The sequence below is a fragment of the Anopheles merus genome, chromosome 3R (genome assembly GCF_017562075.2).
Source record: "Anopheles merus strain MAF chromosome 3R, AmerM5.1, whole genome shotgun sequence".
In the NCBI taxonomy this organism is placed as follows: Eukaryota; Metazoa; Arthropoda; class Insecta; order Diptera; family Culicidae; genus Anopheles; species Anopheles merus.
The window spans coordinates 36,452,574-36,468,521 of record NC_054084.1 but is presented as its reverse complement, the minus strand read 5'-3'; the positions used below and the strand labels follow the sequence as shown (position 1 = coordinate 36,468,521).

Sequence of the window (15,948 nt, the reverse complement as noted above, 5' to 3'; positions counted from 1 at the left end):
GTCGATATTTGTTTACAGGCAGCAGCTGCATTATAACGTGTAAAATGCCGATTTATGGATTGTGGATGCAAAATTTTAATGCTAAAAAAATGTTTATTAAACGAAAACAATTCATATATCATATCCAAATACCAGCAGCATTCGTCGCATGGACAACTGCCGTCGAATCCTGGTTTTGTGCTTTTTTCTAAAGCCTCGATGCCCAATTGTTCTACATGACGACACCTCCTTTCTACCCACTTTGGTTTTAAGTTCGTTGGCTAAAAATTCAACCTGTCAGCTGTTTGCATTGTATCGCAGTTTTCGAGCAGCTATCTAAGTGGGTATAATATACAGGTGGGCTTATCCCAAGGTGTATGAATTTAGAAGGCTGATTTTTATCGCTTCTGTTTCTGAATGGAGATTTTAAGAGTGTTTTGTGTATTCGTCTAGCCTCCAGAAAGCTTTTTTCTGCAAAAGTCTTCACCTATCCTGTCAAAAAGTGATATTCAAATTGATGAAAGTGAATTGAACTGATGCGTACATTTTCATCCGCTGCGGCTACAAAGTCCATGCATTTTCGATCTCGCTACTTGAGAGACAACACAACCATTGGCATTGGCATCTTTGCGATCGGCTCTGCTGTTGGGGGTATTAAAAAGACACACGATCTAAGCAAACGTGCGTGTGATATATTGCACATTTATTTCTAATTCAGCTAGCGGACGCAACTGGAAACAAAACTTGAATTGAATGCATACAAAAGAGGATTCTGGATTTGTTTATTACGGTGCGCGTATGCTGGTATACGGTGCTAAGTGTGTACCGAGGTGCAAGGTTGCAATAGGGCTATCGGGCGAGCAGATTGTCTCACCCGCGGCTATCCAGAATGGAGCAAACATAGGACGAGCAGACACGGCTATTGTCGATGTTAATCGAACAAACAGTAGCTGCTCGACAACCCGATGCGGAACGGCATTCGGCGAATGAAGATGAGGTTCAGGAGCATGTGCCGCAGCTGAGCAGCGAAGAGCACAACGCGATAGAGGAAACGGAAGAGGATCAGGATGACGAGCAGGAACATCATGAGCATGAGGCAGCGTCAAGAATTACAACAGGAGGTGGTCGCATCGCAAACGAGAGCCCGGAACGTGAGCCGAGTGATGGAGACGCTCGTCACGTACGACGTCCACCCCCCTACAGGAGCTTTCATTCATTTCGTGTCTGGCATAATCGCTTCTTGTTTTGCGATGAATGTTTCACGGCATTGCGAACACTGTTGACAATGGATGATCGCTCCTGCTCCGTCTGCTCTGCATTAAGCCCAAAACTGAGGGCTTTGACTAGCAGAGCGATAATGCCAGACAGGTCTGCAAACCTGTACTTGAGGAAGAGGCTAGTGAAGAGAAAAGAGAGCGAAAAGAAAGAAAATTTAGATTAGATTTGGATTTTGCGAGCGAAAGAGAGAGAGAGAGAGAGAGAGAGAGAGAGAGAGAGAGAGAGAGAGAGAGAGAGAGAGATATAGATAGACGACAATGCGCTTAAATACGTACAGTCAGTGATGGCATCTCTTCCAGACCAACTAAATTGGCATAGAACGTTGTACGTGACGAGCGCCTCCATTACTCGTCTGACGTTCCGGTCTCTCTTTTGCGATGCGACCACATTCTGTTGTAATTTTTCCGCCTGAAAGATACAAATCGGTTAACTCCTCCGGTTAATGGTCATCTTCCCACGTTTACTCTTACCATTTGCTGTACAAACGCTTCCTTTCTGGCACAGCTATGGTCCAATGTTAAAAATGCAGTCACGGTTCTTACTGGCAGAACCGGGATTTCTGGCACTGCCTCATGCTCCTCATGACGTTCCTGCTCGTCATCCTTATCCTTTTCCGTTTCCTCTATCGCATTGGTCTCTTTGCTGCTCGGCTGCGGCACCTGCTCCTGTACCTCATCTTCATTTGCCGAATGCCGTTCCGCATCGGGTGCTGCTCGACAACCCGATGCGGAACGGCATTCGATCAACATCGACAATAGCTCGTCCAATTTTTCTTCTATTCGGGATAGCTTAAGGTTACTTAGTTTAACCTCCCGCTCCAACGACCCAATCCGCTCCTCCATGGTTTCAAACCGGGCAGTCAGACAATCAATCGAAGAGGACACTGGAAAAAATAAACGCATAAACGTTCCTCATCGATTAGTACGATTAGTACGATGGTAAACAGTGATGACAAAAGTTTATGATAATTTCCCGGTTTTCCCGGTTTTTTTTTCCCGGAAAAATAAAATTCCCGGCTAATTCCCGGTTTTCCGGTTTTCCCGGTTGAGTGGCCACCCTGGAGATCGAAGTAGGCACCAATTACAAGTGCCAATACTCCATATTTTTTACATAAATCAAAACGAGACATTTTTAACGACGTAATAGCTAAATGCACAGTTTATGGATTTTGTTTGATATTTGTTACAGAATATCAGAATCCACCAAAGAGTAATATTTCACATCGAAATCGCTATCATCGTATCATATCGAATCACCATCCACTTTCCACTAGGGCAGCGGTTTTCAACCGGTTTAAAACCACTGCACTAGGGGTTTGATGTCGGGAACGAACATGTTGACTCTTTTTTTATTCAAGAAGGTAAAGTATACATAGGTATAGGTACACAGGAATGTTGATTTTTGACAGATCAATGCTGTGGGCTCCTGCCGAAACATGAAACAATAACATACTTTTGATTTTGCTGAATAATCAGATATGTACACATGCGCTACGCGCTATGATATTTTTTTCAGTAATATTTTTTAAAACTTATTCGGGCAATCGTGAACATAATTGCCATGGCTAGGCTAGAGAAAGTCCAACGCAAATTTACCCGTATTGCCATTCGTCGCTTCCTTCCCAATCAGTCTTCTATTCCTCCATATCATGTCCGTTGTCGCCTGCTTAGTCTGGAACCTATCCAAGCCAGACATTCTATCATCCAGTCCCTTTTTGTTGCCAATCTTCTCTCCTCTGACCTTGATTCCCCATCTCTCCTGTCGCGTATACCCCTTTATGTTCCGTCTCGACCCTTACGCCCGAGAGCTCCCTCTACATTGAATTTCGCCGAACCCGTTACGGCCAAAATGACCCACTCCTACGAGCGTTAGCCACCTTCAATGACCACTCCGATCTCTTCGACTACCATATCCCACCCCCCCGTTTCCGCTCCCTCCTTCGCAACACTATCACCCTTCCCACTCCATAATTCGTTAACCCGCACATTCCTTCCTCCCCTTAGTTTTTAAGCACATATTGTTAAGCCTTTGGCGGACAATTTAATTAAATAAATAAATAAATAAATAAATAAATAATTGGCGCAGTCGGCTAGGCCCAATTCACGTTCAGTGACAAGTATTCAAGTACAGTGCAGTGAAATAACGGAAATAAATCTGTGTATTCATTATTTCATAAAGTGTAAGAACAAGTGCACGAACGGTTAGTTTCAACTATTTAGAATTGGAAGAGAACCTTCGAACAAAAGCTAGCGGCAAGACTCCCCAGCCAGCGTTACTGGGTAAACTAATCAACGCAGGACAATCGCTGACCTAACCCGTGGACAACGAGTGACCAAAGAAGAAAAGGAAGGACAATCGCTGACCCAATCCGTGGACAACGAGCGACCAAAGAAGAAAAGGAAGGACAAAGCAAAGGACAGGTAACGGAAAACCCTAATTTCCCGACACGTGGATAAAAAAGGTGAGTTACATCCTAAAGCATAAGTTCCCCCACTCTTGTAATAAAAAGGCGGTAGGCAACAAAAAATTTTATCATTGAATGCCAAAATATACCCCTTTCCCAAAAGTTCGTTCTTTGAAATTCACTAGGGACAAGAAAGTACCAGTGAAAATGGAACAAAATATACACGCACTGATTGAATCTATGCGCTTGTTAGAGGAACGCGTTAACACGCTCCAAGCGGAAAACGATAGTTTACAACGCTTCCAACAACAACAACAGCCAACGACCTCGAGTCGCAGTGCTGACTATTTTCGCATCCCGGATCCAATTAGGGTCATTCCCGGATTCGACGGAAACAAAAAACAGTTAATCGGTTGGTTAACAACAGTTAAAAAAACACTAGACCTCTTCAAAAACAATGTGGCACCAGAAATATTCTGTGTCTACGAACAGACCGTAATTAATAAGATAGAGGGCAAAGCACGTGACACTATTTGTGTGAACGGAAACCCTTCTACTTTTGATGAAGTCGCAGATATTTTGCAGAACGTTTATGGCGATCGAAACAACATCGCAACGTATCAAACACAACTGTGGAACCTAAAACAAAACGAATCTTTGAGCCTTCACTATAGAAAAACAAAAGAAATTTTGATCAATATGAAATCAGTAGCAAGACAGAATACGGTATACGCTTCACATTGGGAGGCAATTAACCTGTTTTTAGAACAAGAATGCCTCGCTGCGTTCATAAATGGTCTGAGCAAAATATATTTTGGATATGCACAAACCGCACAACCAGAAGACTTGGAATCAGCTTATGCCTTTCTATGCAGATTCCAAAACGCCGAAAGAACTAAATCGAACACCAATAATGGGTTCGAAAATCATCCTAATGTCGATAAAAATGTAAAAAGGGATAATACATTTTCACAACCTAAACACCTTGAAAATAGACCATTCAATAACATGAAACCATCTTCAGATCGTACAAAAATTGTTCCCATGGACGTCGATCAATCCTTACGGTCCAATATGAGAAACAAAATTTTCTCGCATACAGCCGAAGAAGATGACGGAAAAACAATATCAGAAGAATCCGATTCAGACGAAGAAACCGATAATGAAGAAGATGTAAATTTTCAAATTACTGCAAACTTAAACCCACCGAGTTAAACGTAATTAACGGACTACCCTTTTACACAACAAAATTAAATGACTCAAACATCAAACTTTTAGTAGACAGCGGAGCGAACAAAAACTTTTTAAATCCAGAATTAGTTCCACTAACTCAAAGAGTGAAATGCGAAACAATCACCATAAAAAATAAAAATGGTAGGTTCAAATCACAAGAATGCACATTCATAACCATTCTAGATAAAAAATAAAAATTTTACCTTTTCAAATGTTATAATTATTTTGACGGAATACTCGGATACGAATCACTCTCCGATATGGAAACACTAATTGATACAAAAAATCATAAACTTATTCTACCAGATCGTACAACCGACTTAGAAATAAGAACATTAGAACCCCCTTCAATTACATTAAATGCTAATAATTCTCAAATTATAAAGCTTCCTGTTTCTCAAACAAAAGGAAACATTTTTCTTCCGAAAGACTTTCAAATAAAAGATGCAATAATTCCTTCAGGCGTTTATAAAGCAAAACAAGGATATGCTAAAGTTCTTGCCTGGAATTACGGCGACACATTAACATTTCATTGGACTAAACCAGCAAAAACATATGAATTAGACAAAATGATCGAAATAAATCATATGAGCACACACCCATATAATGATCATCCACAAAATTACATAGCAAATCTCGAAAATTTAATTCGCACCGATCATTTAAACAAAGAAGAAAAACATAAACTTTTCGAAATTCTTAAACAAAATCTAGGCATCATCCATCAAGAAAAAGAAAAACTTTCATGCACCACCGCTATTAGACATCGAATAAAAATTAAAGACGATATACCCATTCACACATTTAGCCGGTCTCATGGTACAGTCGTCAACTCGTACGACTTAACAACATGCCCGTCATGGGTTCAAACCCCAAATAGACCGTGCCGCCATACGTAGGACTGACTATCCTGCTATGGGGGGAAATCAATAAGTCACTGAAAGCCAACCCCACAAGTGTGTTGGCAACCCCACAAGTGTGTTGGCAGGCCTTGACCGGCATCGGTTGTTGAGCCAAAGAAGAAGAAGAAGACCCATTCACACAAAAACTTATAGATACCCCAATATTCATAAAGCAGAAGTGAATAGGCAAATCGAAGAAATGATTGCTGACGGTATTATCCAACATTCTATATCCCCATGGACATCCCCAATCTGGATAGTCCCTAAAAAATCAGATGCAAGTGGAAAGGAGAAATGGCGCATCGTGGTTGACTATAGAAAATTGAATGAAAAAACGATCGATGATCGATACCCTATTCCCAATATAGAAGAAATTGTGGACAAGTTAGGTAGAAGCATGTACTTCACTACACTTGACTTAAATCCGGCTTTCATCAAATTGAAGTTGATAAAAAGGATAGACCAAAAACAGCTTTTAGCACAGAAAAAGGACACTTCGAGTTTATACGAATGCCCTTTGGCTTGAAAAAACGCACCTGCTACTTTTCAACGAGCCATGAATAATATTTTAGGTGGCCTTGTAGGAAGAAACTGTCTCGTATATCTAGATGATATTATTATTTTTGGTAAATCACTCCAACAACATTTGGACAATTTGAATAAAGTGTTGAAAAAATTAATTGAATCAAATTTAAAGGTTCAATTAGACAAATGTGAATTTTTAAGAAAAGAGTGTGAATTCTTAGGACACATCGTAATCCAATTTAAACAAAATAGAAAAAATATTGCATTGGCCCATACCAAAAACAACAACCCACATTAAAGGCTTCTTAGGAATCCTTGGTTATTACAGAAAATTCATAAAAGAAAATTCAAAACTGACCAAACCCCTCACAAAATGTCTTAAGAAAGGTTCTAAAATAACACATAATGACGAATTTATAAATTGTTTCAACGATTGTAAACAAATGCTCACTACTGATCCAATTTTAAAATATCCTGATTTTAGCAGAAAATTCATTTTAGAAACAGACGCAAGTGATTTCGCCCTTGGCGCTGTACTTTCACAAAAATTCGAAGATGGTAAGGAACACCCAAGCGCTTACGCTTCTAGAACGCTTAACGAAACAGAGTGCAACTATTCAGCTACCGAAAAAGAGCTACTCGCCATTGTTTGGGCAACCAAGCATTTCCGACCGTACATTTTCGGAACAGTTTTTGAAATAAGAACTGACCACAAACCTCTTGTTTGGCTAAGACAGAAAAATGATTTAAATAGAAGACTTCTTCATTGGAAACTGGCCTTGGAAGAATTCGAATTTGAAATTAAGTATAAAAAAGGTACTCTTAATGGAAATGCAGATGCACTATCCCGCATAACGGAAAACCCTGCTTTAACATCCGAATTAAATGCAAATACTGCCTCTAACAATACTGACACTATGACGCAACACTCAGCAGATACTAATGATGACGAATTCATCCCAGCAACTGAAAACCCACTAAATGAATTTAGAAATCAAATAATACTAAAAGAAAATAATAATGATTCTCGAGAAGCAATTACACTTTTCGGAAATTATCATAGAATAACAATAAAAACACCCCTTTTTGGACCAGCTATGTTGATCAACATAATCAAAGAATATGCATCTCCCAAATGTGTTACTGGCATTTGTTGCAGCGAAAAAATCTTACAAAACTTACAAATTATTTACAAAAACTATTTCTCTCGCGCAAAATCGATCAAACTATTTTGGACAAAAACAATTTTAGAAGATGTAGATGATGAAATTGACCAGGATTTGATTATTGAACGACAACATAATGCAAACCATAGAGGAATTATTGAGACCAAGCTACATATTGCTGGAAAATATTATTTTCCAAACATGAAAACTAAAATTACTAAATTTATTAACATTTGCAAAATATGTCAAAAGCTAAATATGAAAGACGCCCATAAAAACAAAAATATCAAATTACTGCCACTCCTAAAAAACCTTTGGAAATCGTTCATATGGACATCTTTATAATTAGTGATAAACATTTTCTAACCCTTTGCGATAAGTTCTCAAGACTAACCATGGCGATTCCTTTACAATCAAGAAACGCTATACATATACTAAAAGCACTAACTCAATTCTTCGCTAACGTTGGAAGACCTTGTTTGCTTGTGATGGACCAATAATGATCGTTTAAATCCACCACAATCAAACAATTTCTTGAAGAAAATAATGTAGAATTCCATTATACATTAAGTGTTGGTCAATCCTCTTCAAATGGAACAATAGAAATTGTCCATAGAACAATAAGAGAATTGCACAACATAATCTCACTACGAGATTCAACAAAAAATTTATCAAATACTTCAAAAATTAATTTGGTAGTCTCAATCTACAATGATTCTATACATTCTCAAACAAACATAACCCCTAAAGAACTATTTTTCGGCTTCAAAAACGAAGATCCTATCCCTGAGGACCTTCAAGAAAGAATTAAACAAAAAGAGGAACTTTATAGAGTGTATGCCACAAAACAAAAAGAAAAAAAAATCCAAATACATAGAAAAATTAAACAAAACACGAGAAGAACCAGAACTATTTAAAGACAATGACACGATCTTCGAAAGGAAAAGATATAATTTAAAACACGAAGAAAGGTATCGTGAAACGAAAGTTTTCGATAACCTAGTTACAAATATTTTAGACCGAAATGGAAGAAAAATTCACAAATCAAAATTGAAAAGGAAACGAAAAACCTAACATACCATTTAAATTCTTTCTCATCCTTACGGAAATCACAGCTGAATATTATAAAAAACTAAAATTGAAATTTGGAATGATTCATTTCCTCATAATAGTTTTAACAAATTCAAAACTTATAACAGCAACAATTTATAGAGACTAACCTTAACTATATTCAGAATTTAGCCAATAATATTAGCCTAACCAACCATCTTAAAGAAACCTTAGACTACAAAATCCTATCAGCTTATAAAAAAATTAGGAAATATAAGACCTAGAAAACAAAAGAGAGGCATAATAAATGGTTTAAGAACAATTATAAAAATAATCGCAGGAAATCGCAGATCAGAAAACACTTAGAACATTCAGAATTTAGAACAGTCAGAAAACAAAACCATATCCAACATTAACGCTCAAGTTAGAATTAATTCTGAAATAGAAAAATCAGTGAACAAAATTACACAAACTCTAAAAAAAATCGAAAATCAAATGAATAATCAGATAAAAGTCGTAAAAACTCAAATAGAACAAGTAAATCTTATCCTGAACATTGATAACATTGTACAACTGCTAGAAGATATAGAAGAAGAGACGGATGTAAAATTTGTAGCCAAGCATAAAAACACCATTTTCAATGTTAACGAAGAGTGCACGATTTCATTCAACAACCCACAACCGCTAAACGACGAGTGTATCTCAAATATCATCAGAAATCATCCATTTAAATGTACCACCACCACGAGCTCCGAGCATACGATAATACGAGAAATGAAACCAGGAGTCATTCTAATCGATACCACCTTTGGCGTGTCAGTCATTGATTCACGTTCAAACAGCCAAATAATAGCAGTACCCACACTAATTGAAACCGGCAATTGCACCGTAAAAATCTTAAATAGCACATTTACTGCGCATATTGATGTGTTAGACCAAGAAGACTACTTCCTACCCTTAACTGGCAGCAAAACAGAATTAATTCTAAACAAGCCAAGTATACAAGATCTACACACAACGCATATTAGTAACATACATCAACTCCATACAATAACACTCCGCTTACGCACGCATACAATTGCAGGAGGGATATTAATTGTTGTTCTAACAGGCTTTCTTATAACTGCATTTTGCATCTACAAACACAAAACCAAACATGCAAAGAAGAAAATGTCTACCGAAGCTATTCACAACATCATCCCACTGCAAACGTCGGTAAGTCGATCGAGGACGCCCGACGTTTAAGGAGGGAGGAGATATGTACACATGCGCTACGCTCTATGATACAGGTGCTGAGTAAGAAAACGGTCGCAAGCGAGCCATCGATGTTACTCCACGCGCGGAGTCAGGTTCCAACGGAACTCCACTGGAAGCAGGTTCCCACGACCAGGTGTGGTGTCGTATGTTCTGACGGACCGAGGCAACATGATCATCATAAACGTGGACGACAACGTGACCGGCAAATCTGGCAGCACCGAAAACACCAGCCTAGCTAAATACCACCGAATCCAGAAGTTAGCTTTAGTCTTAGTTTAGCAGTTCGCAAATAAAGATCCCCAGTAATATTTTTTAAAACTTACTCCGGGCAATCGTGAACATAATTAATCATTAAAAAGTTGACCAGAAGAACACTAAAATACGTATAAAAACACACATAAAACCACATTTCTTGTATCAAATATCACCAATTTCACTATGCATAATCCAATGACTTGAGAGAAAAACAATCGGCCTCAGCACAATTTTTCGATCGAAAAAATTCGATCGATCCGGCTGTCATTTTGGTGTCATTTGACACTCATTTCGCCGCCAAGGTGTTCATTTACTGGTTTTTTTGAAAACTGGTATACCATGACACTCACGAGCAAAATGAACTATGCTACAAAAATTCGATCGTTCCGCTTTGTATGGCAAAAAATCCGCAACTCATTGAGCTGCGGAAATTTTAGAGTATCAGAAAAATGCCATAAATCAAGGTTAATGGTTTTGAAAAACGTTATGTAAAAGCAAGTTGGTAATTGTTCTGGTTCTTTTTGAATATTTTGGGTGATAAAAAATCATTTATTAAATATAAAAAAAAATGGTTTGCCTACACTAAGTACGAATATCTCTAAAAAATACATTTAAATTGGAAAATAAAAAATAGCAGAACATAATACGATAGTTTATCGTTCAAAATAATGTCACTTTCATGAAAAATAATAAAAACTGTAAGTGTACGAGCTGCTGCTGAATTAACCTGCCCAATACTAGTACAGTTACCCTATGTGCTTTTTAGTTGGCAAGTTTTTTGCCAAAATGATTTTTTTTTCAATAGGCAATAGATAACTCTTCACGGAACGATCGTTTAATGGCGAATCTTTCCCCTTCCACAGTCAAAAAAAGAAACGCGAATAGTTTTGCGTTTCCATGACACGATTCTGGTCAACACATCAACACATGTTTTTACAATACGAAAATCACTAAAAACTTTAAAAGAATCTTCTCTCAAGTGCAGGCATCCAAAAAAAGTTTAAATAACAAAATACACAGTTTTCTTTGCACCTATTAAAAGATTACAAGTAGAGATTCTTGCCATCGACAAAAATTGCATGAATAAGATTTGCCCAGCTCTGTTTGATTTTCCATTGCATGGGAAACGGTGATTTTAACAGGAGTTTGCAAGCAGAAATCGTTTCGTCGAAACGCGGCTAATAAGTTTTTTTTATGAATTTTTCAAATATCGGATTTTCTATACAAACGCATGCTTCTTTAATGAACTTTCAGCCAACTATACAGCGTTCAACTAAAAGCGTTCACTATTGAATACTGTGTAGCAGATTTACTGCTAACAGTAGGTCACATCTAACTTAGCATTGTCAAAAGCCAGGTAAAAAGACGTAACCACCAGAAGCGTAAGCGCATAGCCAGCAGCCAGGAAAGAAACGTTAAACACCAGAAGCGTAAACGTTCTTGTGTTTTACCCCAGAACATAAATAAGGAAAACGTGCCACATATAAACAATAAAAACCGTAAAACCCGTAAAACCCAGGCATAAACAGGAAAACGTTTGCCGCATTCACAATGCACGGATAGTTGATAAAACACAGGCACGCTAGGTATAATTTAAGAAACCCCTGTAAAAAAACCAAAACCGGAAAACCAAACGAAAGCTCACATTTGACAAACATCTGGTTGCCAAGTGTGTCACAAATTTCACACTATCTTTGTTATAAATAAAGCTTGAATTGATGGCGAAGTCAGTTCACCTTCCATAGACACGTAGATCACTCGTGTTCTGGTGCATAAGGAAAAGATAACCACTTTTGGTTATCAGCTGTTCAGTCAGTTGACCGATCAGCATTATCCTCATCGAAGTAAAGTGCACGTTTGCACTAGTTCCACCCAACTTCGCCCACGGTGTCCGATTCCGCCTCGGTCATCAACTCGACGCGCAAGGTCGATCCAGTCCGCTATTCCGCTGACTTAGCAAGTACTTCTTTCGAACTTTGCGTAAGTGTGAACGGGTTGACGTAACCGATACGCGACGAATTTGACGCTCCGCGCATTGACTCACCGAAACGGTTTGAGAAGCGCGGCCGAACCTACCACAACTGACTGTAATTGCACTCGACTACGGGATCAACTGCTATGAATATCTCAAATTCGATAATAACCGACTGTTACTGGGACATTGTAACAGCAAAGATGCATTTAAAAATGATTTACAAATCCTTTTGGGACGACTCGTTGCTTCTAGCAATCTGTCATAGCTTTTGCCACGAAAGTATGGCTAACTTCGATCGTAACGTCGCTAAACGCGAGCAACGCGGTTTGTGAAAAATTTACCAAAACCTCGAAAACCTCCACGAAATCCACAAGTGGCCTACTACGATTTGCTGTCATTGAAATGCGATTGACCATTATAATTTCACATTACAAAGAAAGATTTTGCTTTTGCACAGAGTGAAAAGAGAAATGTACAAATGATTCAAAGAATTTCATTGGTTAGGTCATTGTTACTCGAAATTTGTCCTATAATATACGTGGCTCCGATAGATTTGGCGTCATAGTAGACGCATCAGTAACAATGATGAATCATCATGACACAGTATCATGAAAAGATCAATCAAGCCAGTTTGCCTCATCATTGTTGACATTGGACTATTTACCGCCCTTGACTGGTCACACCGCACCATACATAACTATCGCTCGACTCGACCACCACTCCCACCACTCTCGCCCCTCTGTGTGGTGTGTTCATTATGCGGTAAACAAGGTGAAGATTTCGGAAAACCCTATTGCTTAGGACCTGTTAAACGAGCCCAACCGACCTCCACCGATAAACAAAGATCTTCGAACGGTTCACTGGGCCTGCGGCTCCGCGTTCAAAATCATTCACAAAATTGCCCCACCTTCCACCGAAGGCAAACGACCGGATAGTGGCGTCCACAGTGATTGAGAATCACGCAGATCAACGCGGAGTAAACAAATTATGAGGGAGAGCAAGCAAACAAAAAAAAAGGAACAAAACCGAAAACAAAAGCAACAAGTAGTTCAGTTTCCGCAGTTCATACGATTAAAAACAACAATAATAACAGGTTCGTCGTCTAACGTAACGGTGAGCTCTTTCCTTTCGGCATCGATGGTGCTGCTGCTGCTGCTGCCCTTTTCGCTAAGCCGGAAAACATGCACCGCAGCACACATACACACACACACACTTATATGAGCGCTGGCGGGCTAATGAGACATCGGAGAACTTACGCACTTCCAACACCAACGCACCCACCCAACCTGTCCCGGCGCGTACCATCCCAGGCGAGACCCAGGTGAGATTCTACTAACGATACGACGTTCGAGAAGCTGCCGTTTCTCAGTGTGTGCCCCTTGGAGAAGGGAGGAATTGGGAGGGGGGGGGGGGGGTTTAGGACACCCTGCCAAGCAGGAAGAACTGCGTCGTGCGACGATGACAAACGATACGGCGGGGCACACGCCACACAAAATGTTCTTGCTGTGCGCCGCCGCAGCCGCAAAAATCCCCGCACGTCCCTTCGGGGGGCGGGCGGAAGGGTTGATCGCGGGCGCATTGATCGCGCTCATATAAATACGGCTCGGATGTTCCCGACAAAACACACACACAAACCGATCTAGAACGACAACGGACGCGCCAGAGAGCTCGCTAGCGGAAAGGAAAGCCAGCAGTGTACGTACAGTGTGCAGTGAGATTCTGTGTGAAACAAGGTGAAAGAATGAAGCTATTCGTGTGTGGTTTGCTGTTGGTGGCAGTGGTGGCTGTGGCCAGAGCCGCCCCAATGGACGACGGAATGCAGCAGCACGGTGACGCGATGATGGTGATGCTGGTGGACGATCCGATGATGCACGAGCAGCAGCCGCAAACGCTGGAGGATATGGTTGCGGTTTACGATCAGCCTGAGATGGATTCGATGGGCGAAATGGCACGGGAGAAGCGGCACCATCGATATGGCGGCGGCTACGGAGGCTATGGCGGGTAAGTCCACCACCCGTTTTAAAAACACTTACCCCATCAGCGGTTCCACGTTCCATTGGGCTGTTGCTTATTCATACTGCTTTCGGTGTTTTTGTTTGCATTGCAGCTACGGTGGTGGCTTCGGAGGATACAGAGGAGGATACGGTGGCTACCGGGGTGGGTACGGCGGTTATGGCGGCTTCCGTGGTGGATATGGAGGATATCGTCGGGGTGGATTCCACTGAGCATCCAGCGCTGTATGAGCTGTAAAGTGTAAAATAACAAAAAATAAAAAAAGAAACTTAATAAAGAACGATTGTGATATGGCATAACAAAATTAAGTGCATTTTTCATTCAACCAGTGGCCGGTGAAAATGTTGAGAAATTGCTTGACCTTTAGGACCACATACAAAGGATACGGTTTCTTTTCATCCTTTCTCAATGTGTCGTCTTTGCAATGATGGTTTCTTTGTATATACGTATACAGTTCGCTACCTATTTATCTCAAACTCTCTCCGACTGTGCGTCATGTGTACTAATTTTAAATAAAATAACAACAAAAAGATAAATAAATAAAAAAAGGGCAAAAGTCAAACATTAATATACAACTCATAAACATAGCAAACATCTTTATCAATAAAAATACTGAAAAAGCTACAATAATGGCTAATCGTAACATTAAACGAAGGATGAATATATCGTATATAAAAAAAACAGTAGCTATCTATTTAACAAAGCTTAATAACATGATCGCTTCAAGGCGTTTGCGGATGATTATGCCAATAATTACGCATTAACAACTCTCTGCTGCTGGGGTTTTACACAAGATAGAAACGCTCGTATTGTACTGTACAGAAAGAATAACAGTTGCTTATCCTTGAGAAATTGAAACAACAAGGAAGGGAAATAAGAAAGATGATTAGCCAGTTATCTTAGTTTGCTTTTTAATCAATACAAATAAATTTATTTTTAAATTGAATAATAACATTAGCAGCAATATGTAATAGGGGAACTGGGAGTAGTGTCGACTCCTTTAGGTTTTTACCCTGATTACAATACGTTTGCAATGTAAACTTACTAATAAACATCTAAAAAGCTGTTTTGATTCATTATCTACCATCTTACGAGAAACTACGATTCCTCGATTTATTATGATAACATTTTGATAAAAATTAAAAAAAAGTGTGTTTTTTGTTGCATCAAGACTGGAGTGCGGGTAACATCGACACCTGGTGTGGGGTGATTTCGACACATTGATCATAACTTTTAAAATAACAAACTCTGAAAGCAAAAATAACACAAAACTTACTGAAATATGCGAAAGAAATGAAGTTACAAGCAATAACAAAAATGTCGTTACAAATAGCATGGAACCAGGCTCCACACAGTAGAAGCTGCGGAGATAGCTACGGTTTGCGGAATGAATGGTCCGGATTCGTTTAAAACAAATAACCGTGCAGTCAGCAATCTTCGTTTTTTTCATAAAATGGAAGGGTGTTTATTTTATTTTTTTGCATTTTATTTTTCTCTGCTAACTCGAGCGCCATAAGTCGAACGTTGGTCATTGTGATTCCAAAGAAGCGACTATTTTGTTCTTCAGTTAAGCCTAAACCGGTCAAAAATAAGCCTAAAATACGGCCGAAGCCGTAATAATATTAATTTTAATTAGCCCAAACCAAATATTAAACAGTTTGGCCGAGTCTATGAGATAATAATAGCTCGCAATTCAATAATTATAATAAGCTGCTTGGTTTGTTGACGTCTCAAGTCTTATAGCTTCTAGGGTATTTTTTTAATTGAGTGTTTGCGCAGCGTTTACCGCACTTAGTTACGAGACATCTCTAGAAAATAAAGTCACTTTCAAATTAAGATATAATTATAATGTTAACTTACTACAAATAAGCATTAAACTATTACAAAGTGTGGTGTCGATTATACTCCAAT

General features: G+C 39.2%; 2 protein-coding genes across 4 annotated transcripts; one reads left to right on the top strand and one right to left on the bottom strand.

Moving 5' to 3' along the window:
- Positions 1-725: 725 nt before the first annotated feature.
- Positions 726-14,134, bottom strand: LOC121597237. Of its 3 annotated transcripts, none has more exons than XM_041922845.1 (4): positions 14,058-14,134; positions 1,728-2,140; positions 1,533-1,665; positions 726-1,375 (listed from the first exon to the last, which is right to left on the bottom strand). In XM_041922845.1, the coding sequence occupies exons 2-4, from the start codon at positions 2,097-2,099 to the stop codon at positions 1,323-1,325; spliced, it is 558 nt and encodes a 185-aa protein (XP_041778779.1). In that variant the 5' UTR covers positions 2,100-2,140; positions 14,058-14,134; the 3' UTR covers positions 726-1,322. The 3 variants fall into 3 exon arrangements, with proteins under 3 accessions (XP_041778779.1, XP_041778778.1, XP_041778780.1); XM_041922844.1 differs by lacking the exon at positions 14,058-14,134 and adding an exon at positions 13,281-13,391; XM_041922846.1 differs by lacking the exon at positions 14,058-14,134 and adding an exon at positions 12,094-12,339.
- Positions 13,632-14,341, top strand: LOC121597239 (glycine-rich RNA-binding protein-like). The gene is made up of 2 exons (XM_041922848.1): positions 13,632-14,025; positions 14,132-14,341. The coding sequence occupies exons 1-2, from the start codon at positions 13,766-13,768 to the stop codon at positions 14,247-14,249; spliced, it is 378 nt and encodes a 125-aa protein (XP_041778782.1). The 5' UTR covers positions 13,632-13,765; the 3' UTR covers positions 14,250-14,341.
- The last annotated feature ends 1,607 nt before the right edge of the window (positions 14,342-15,948 follow it).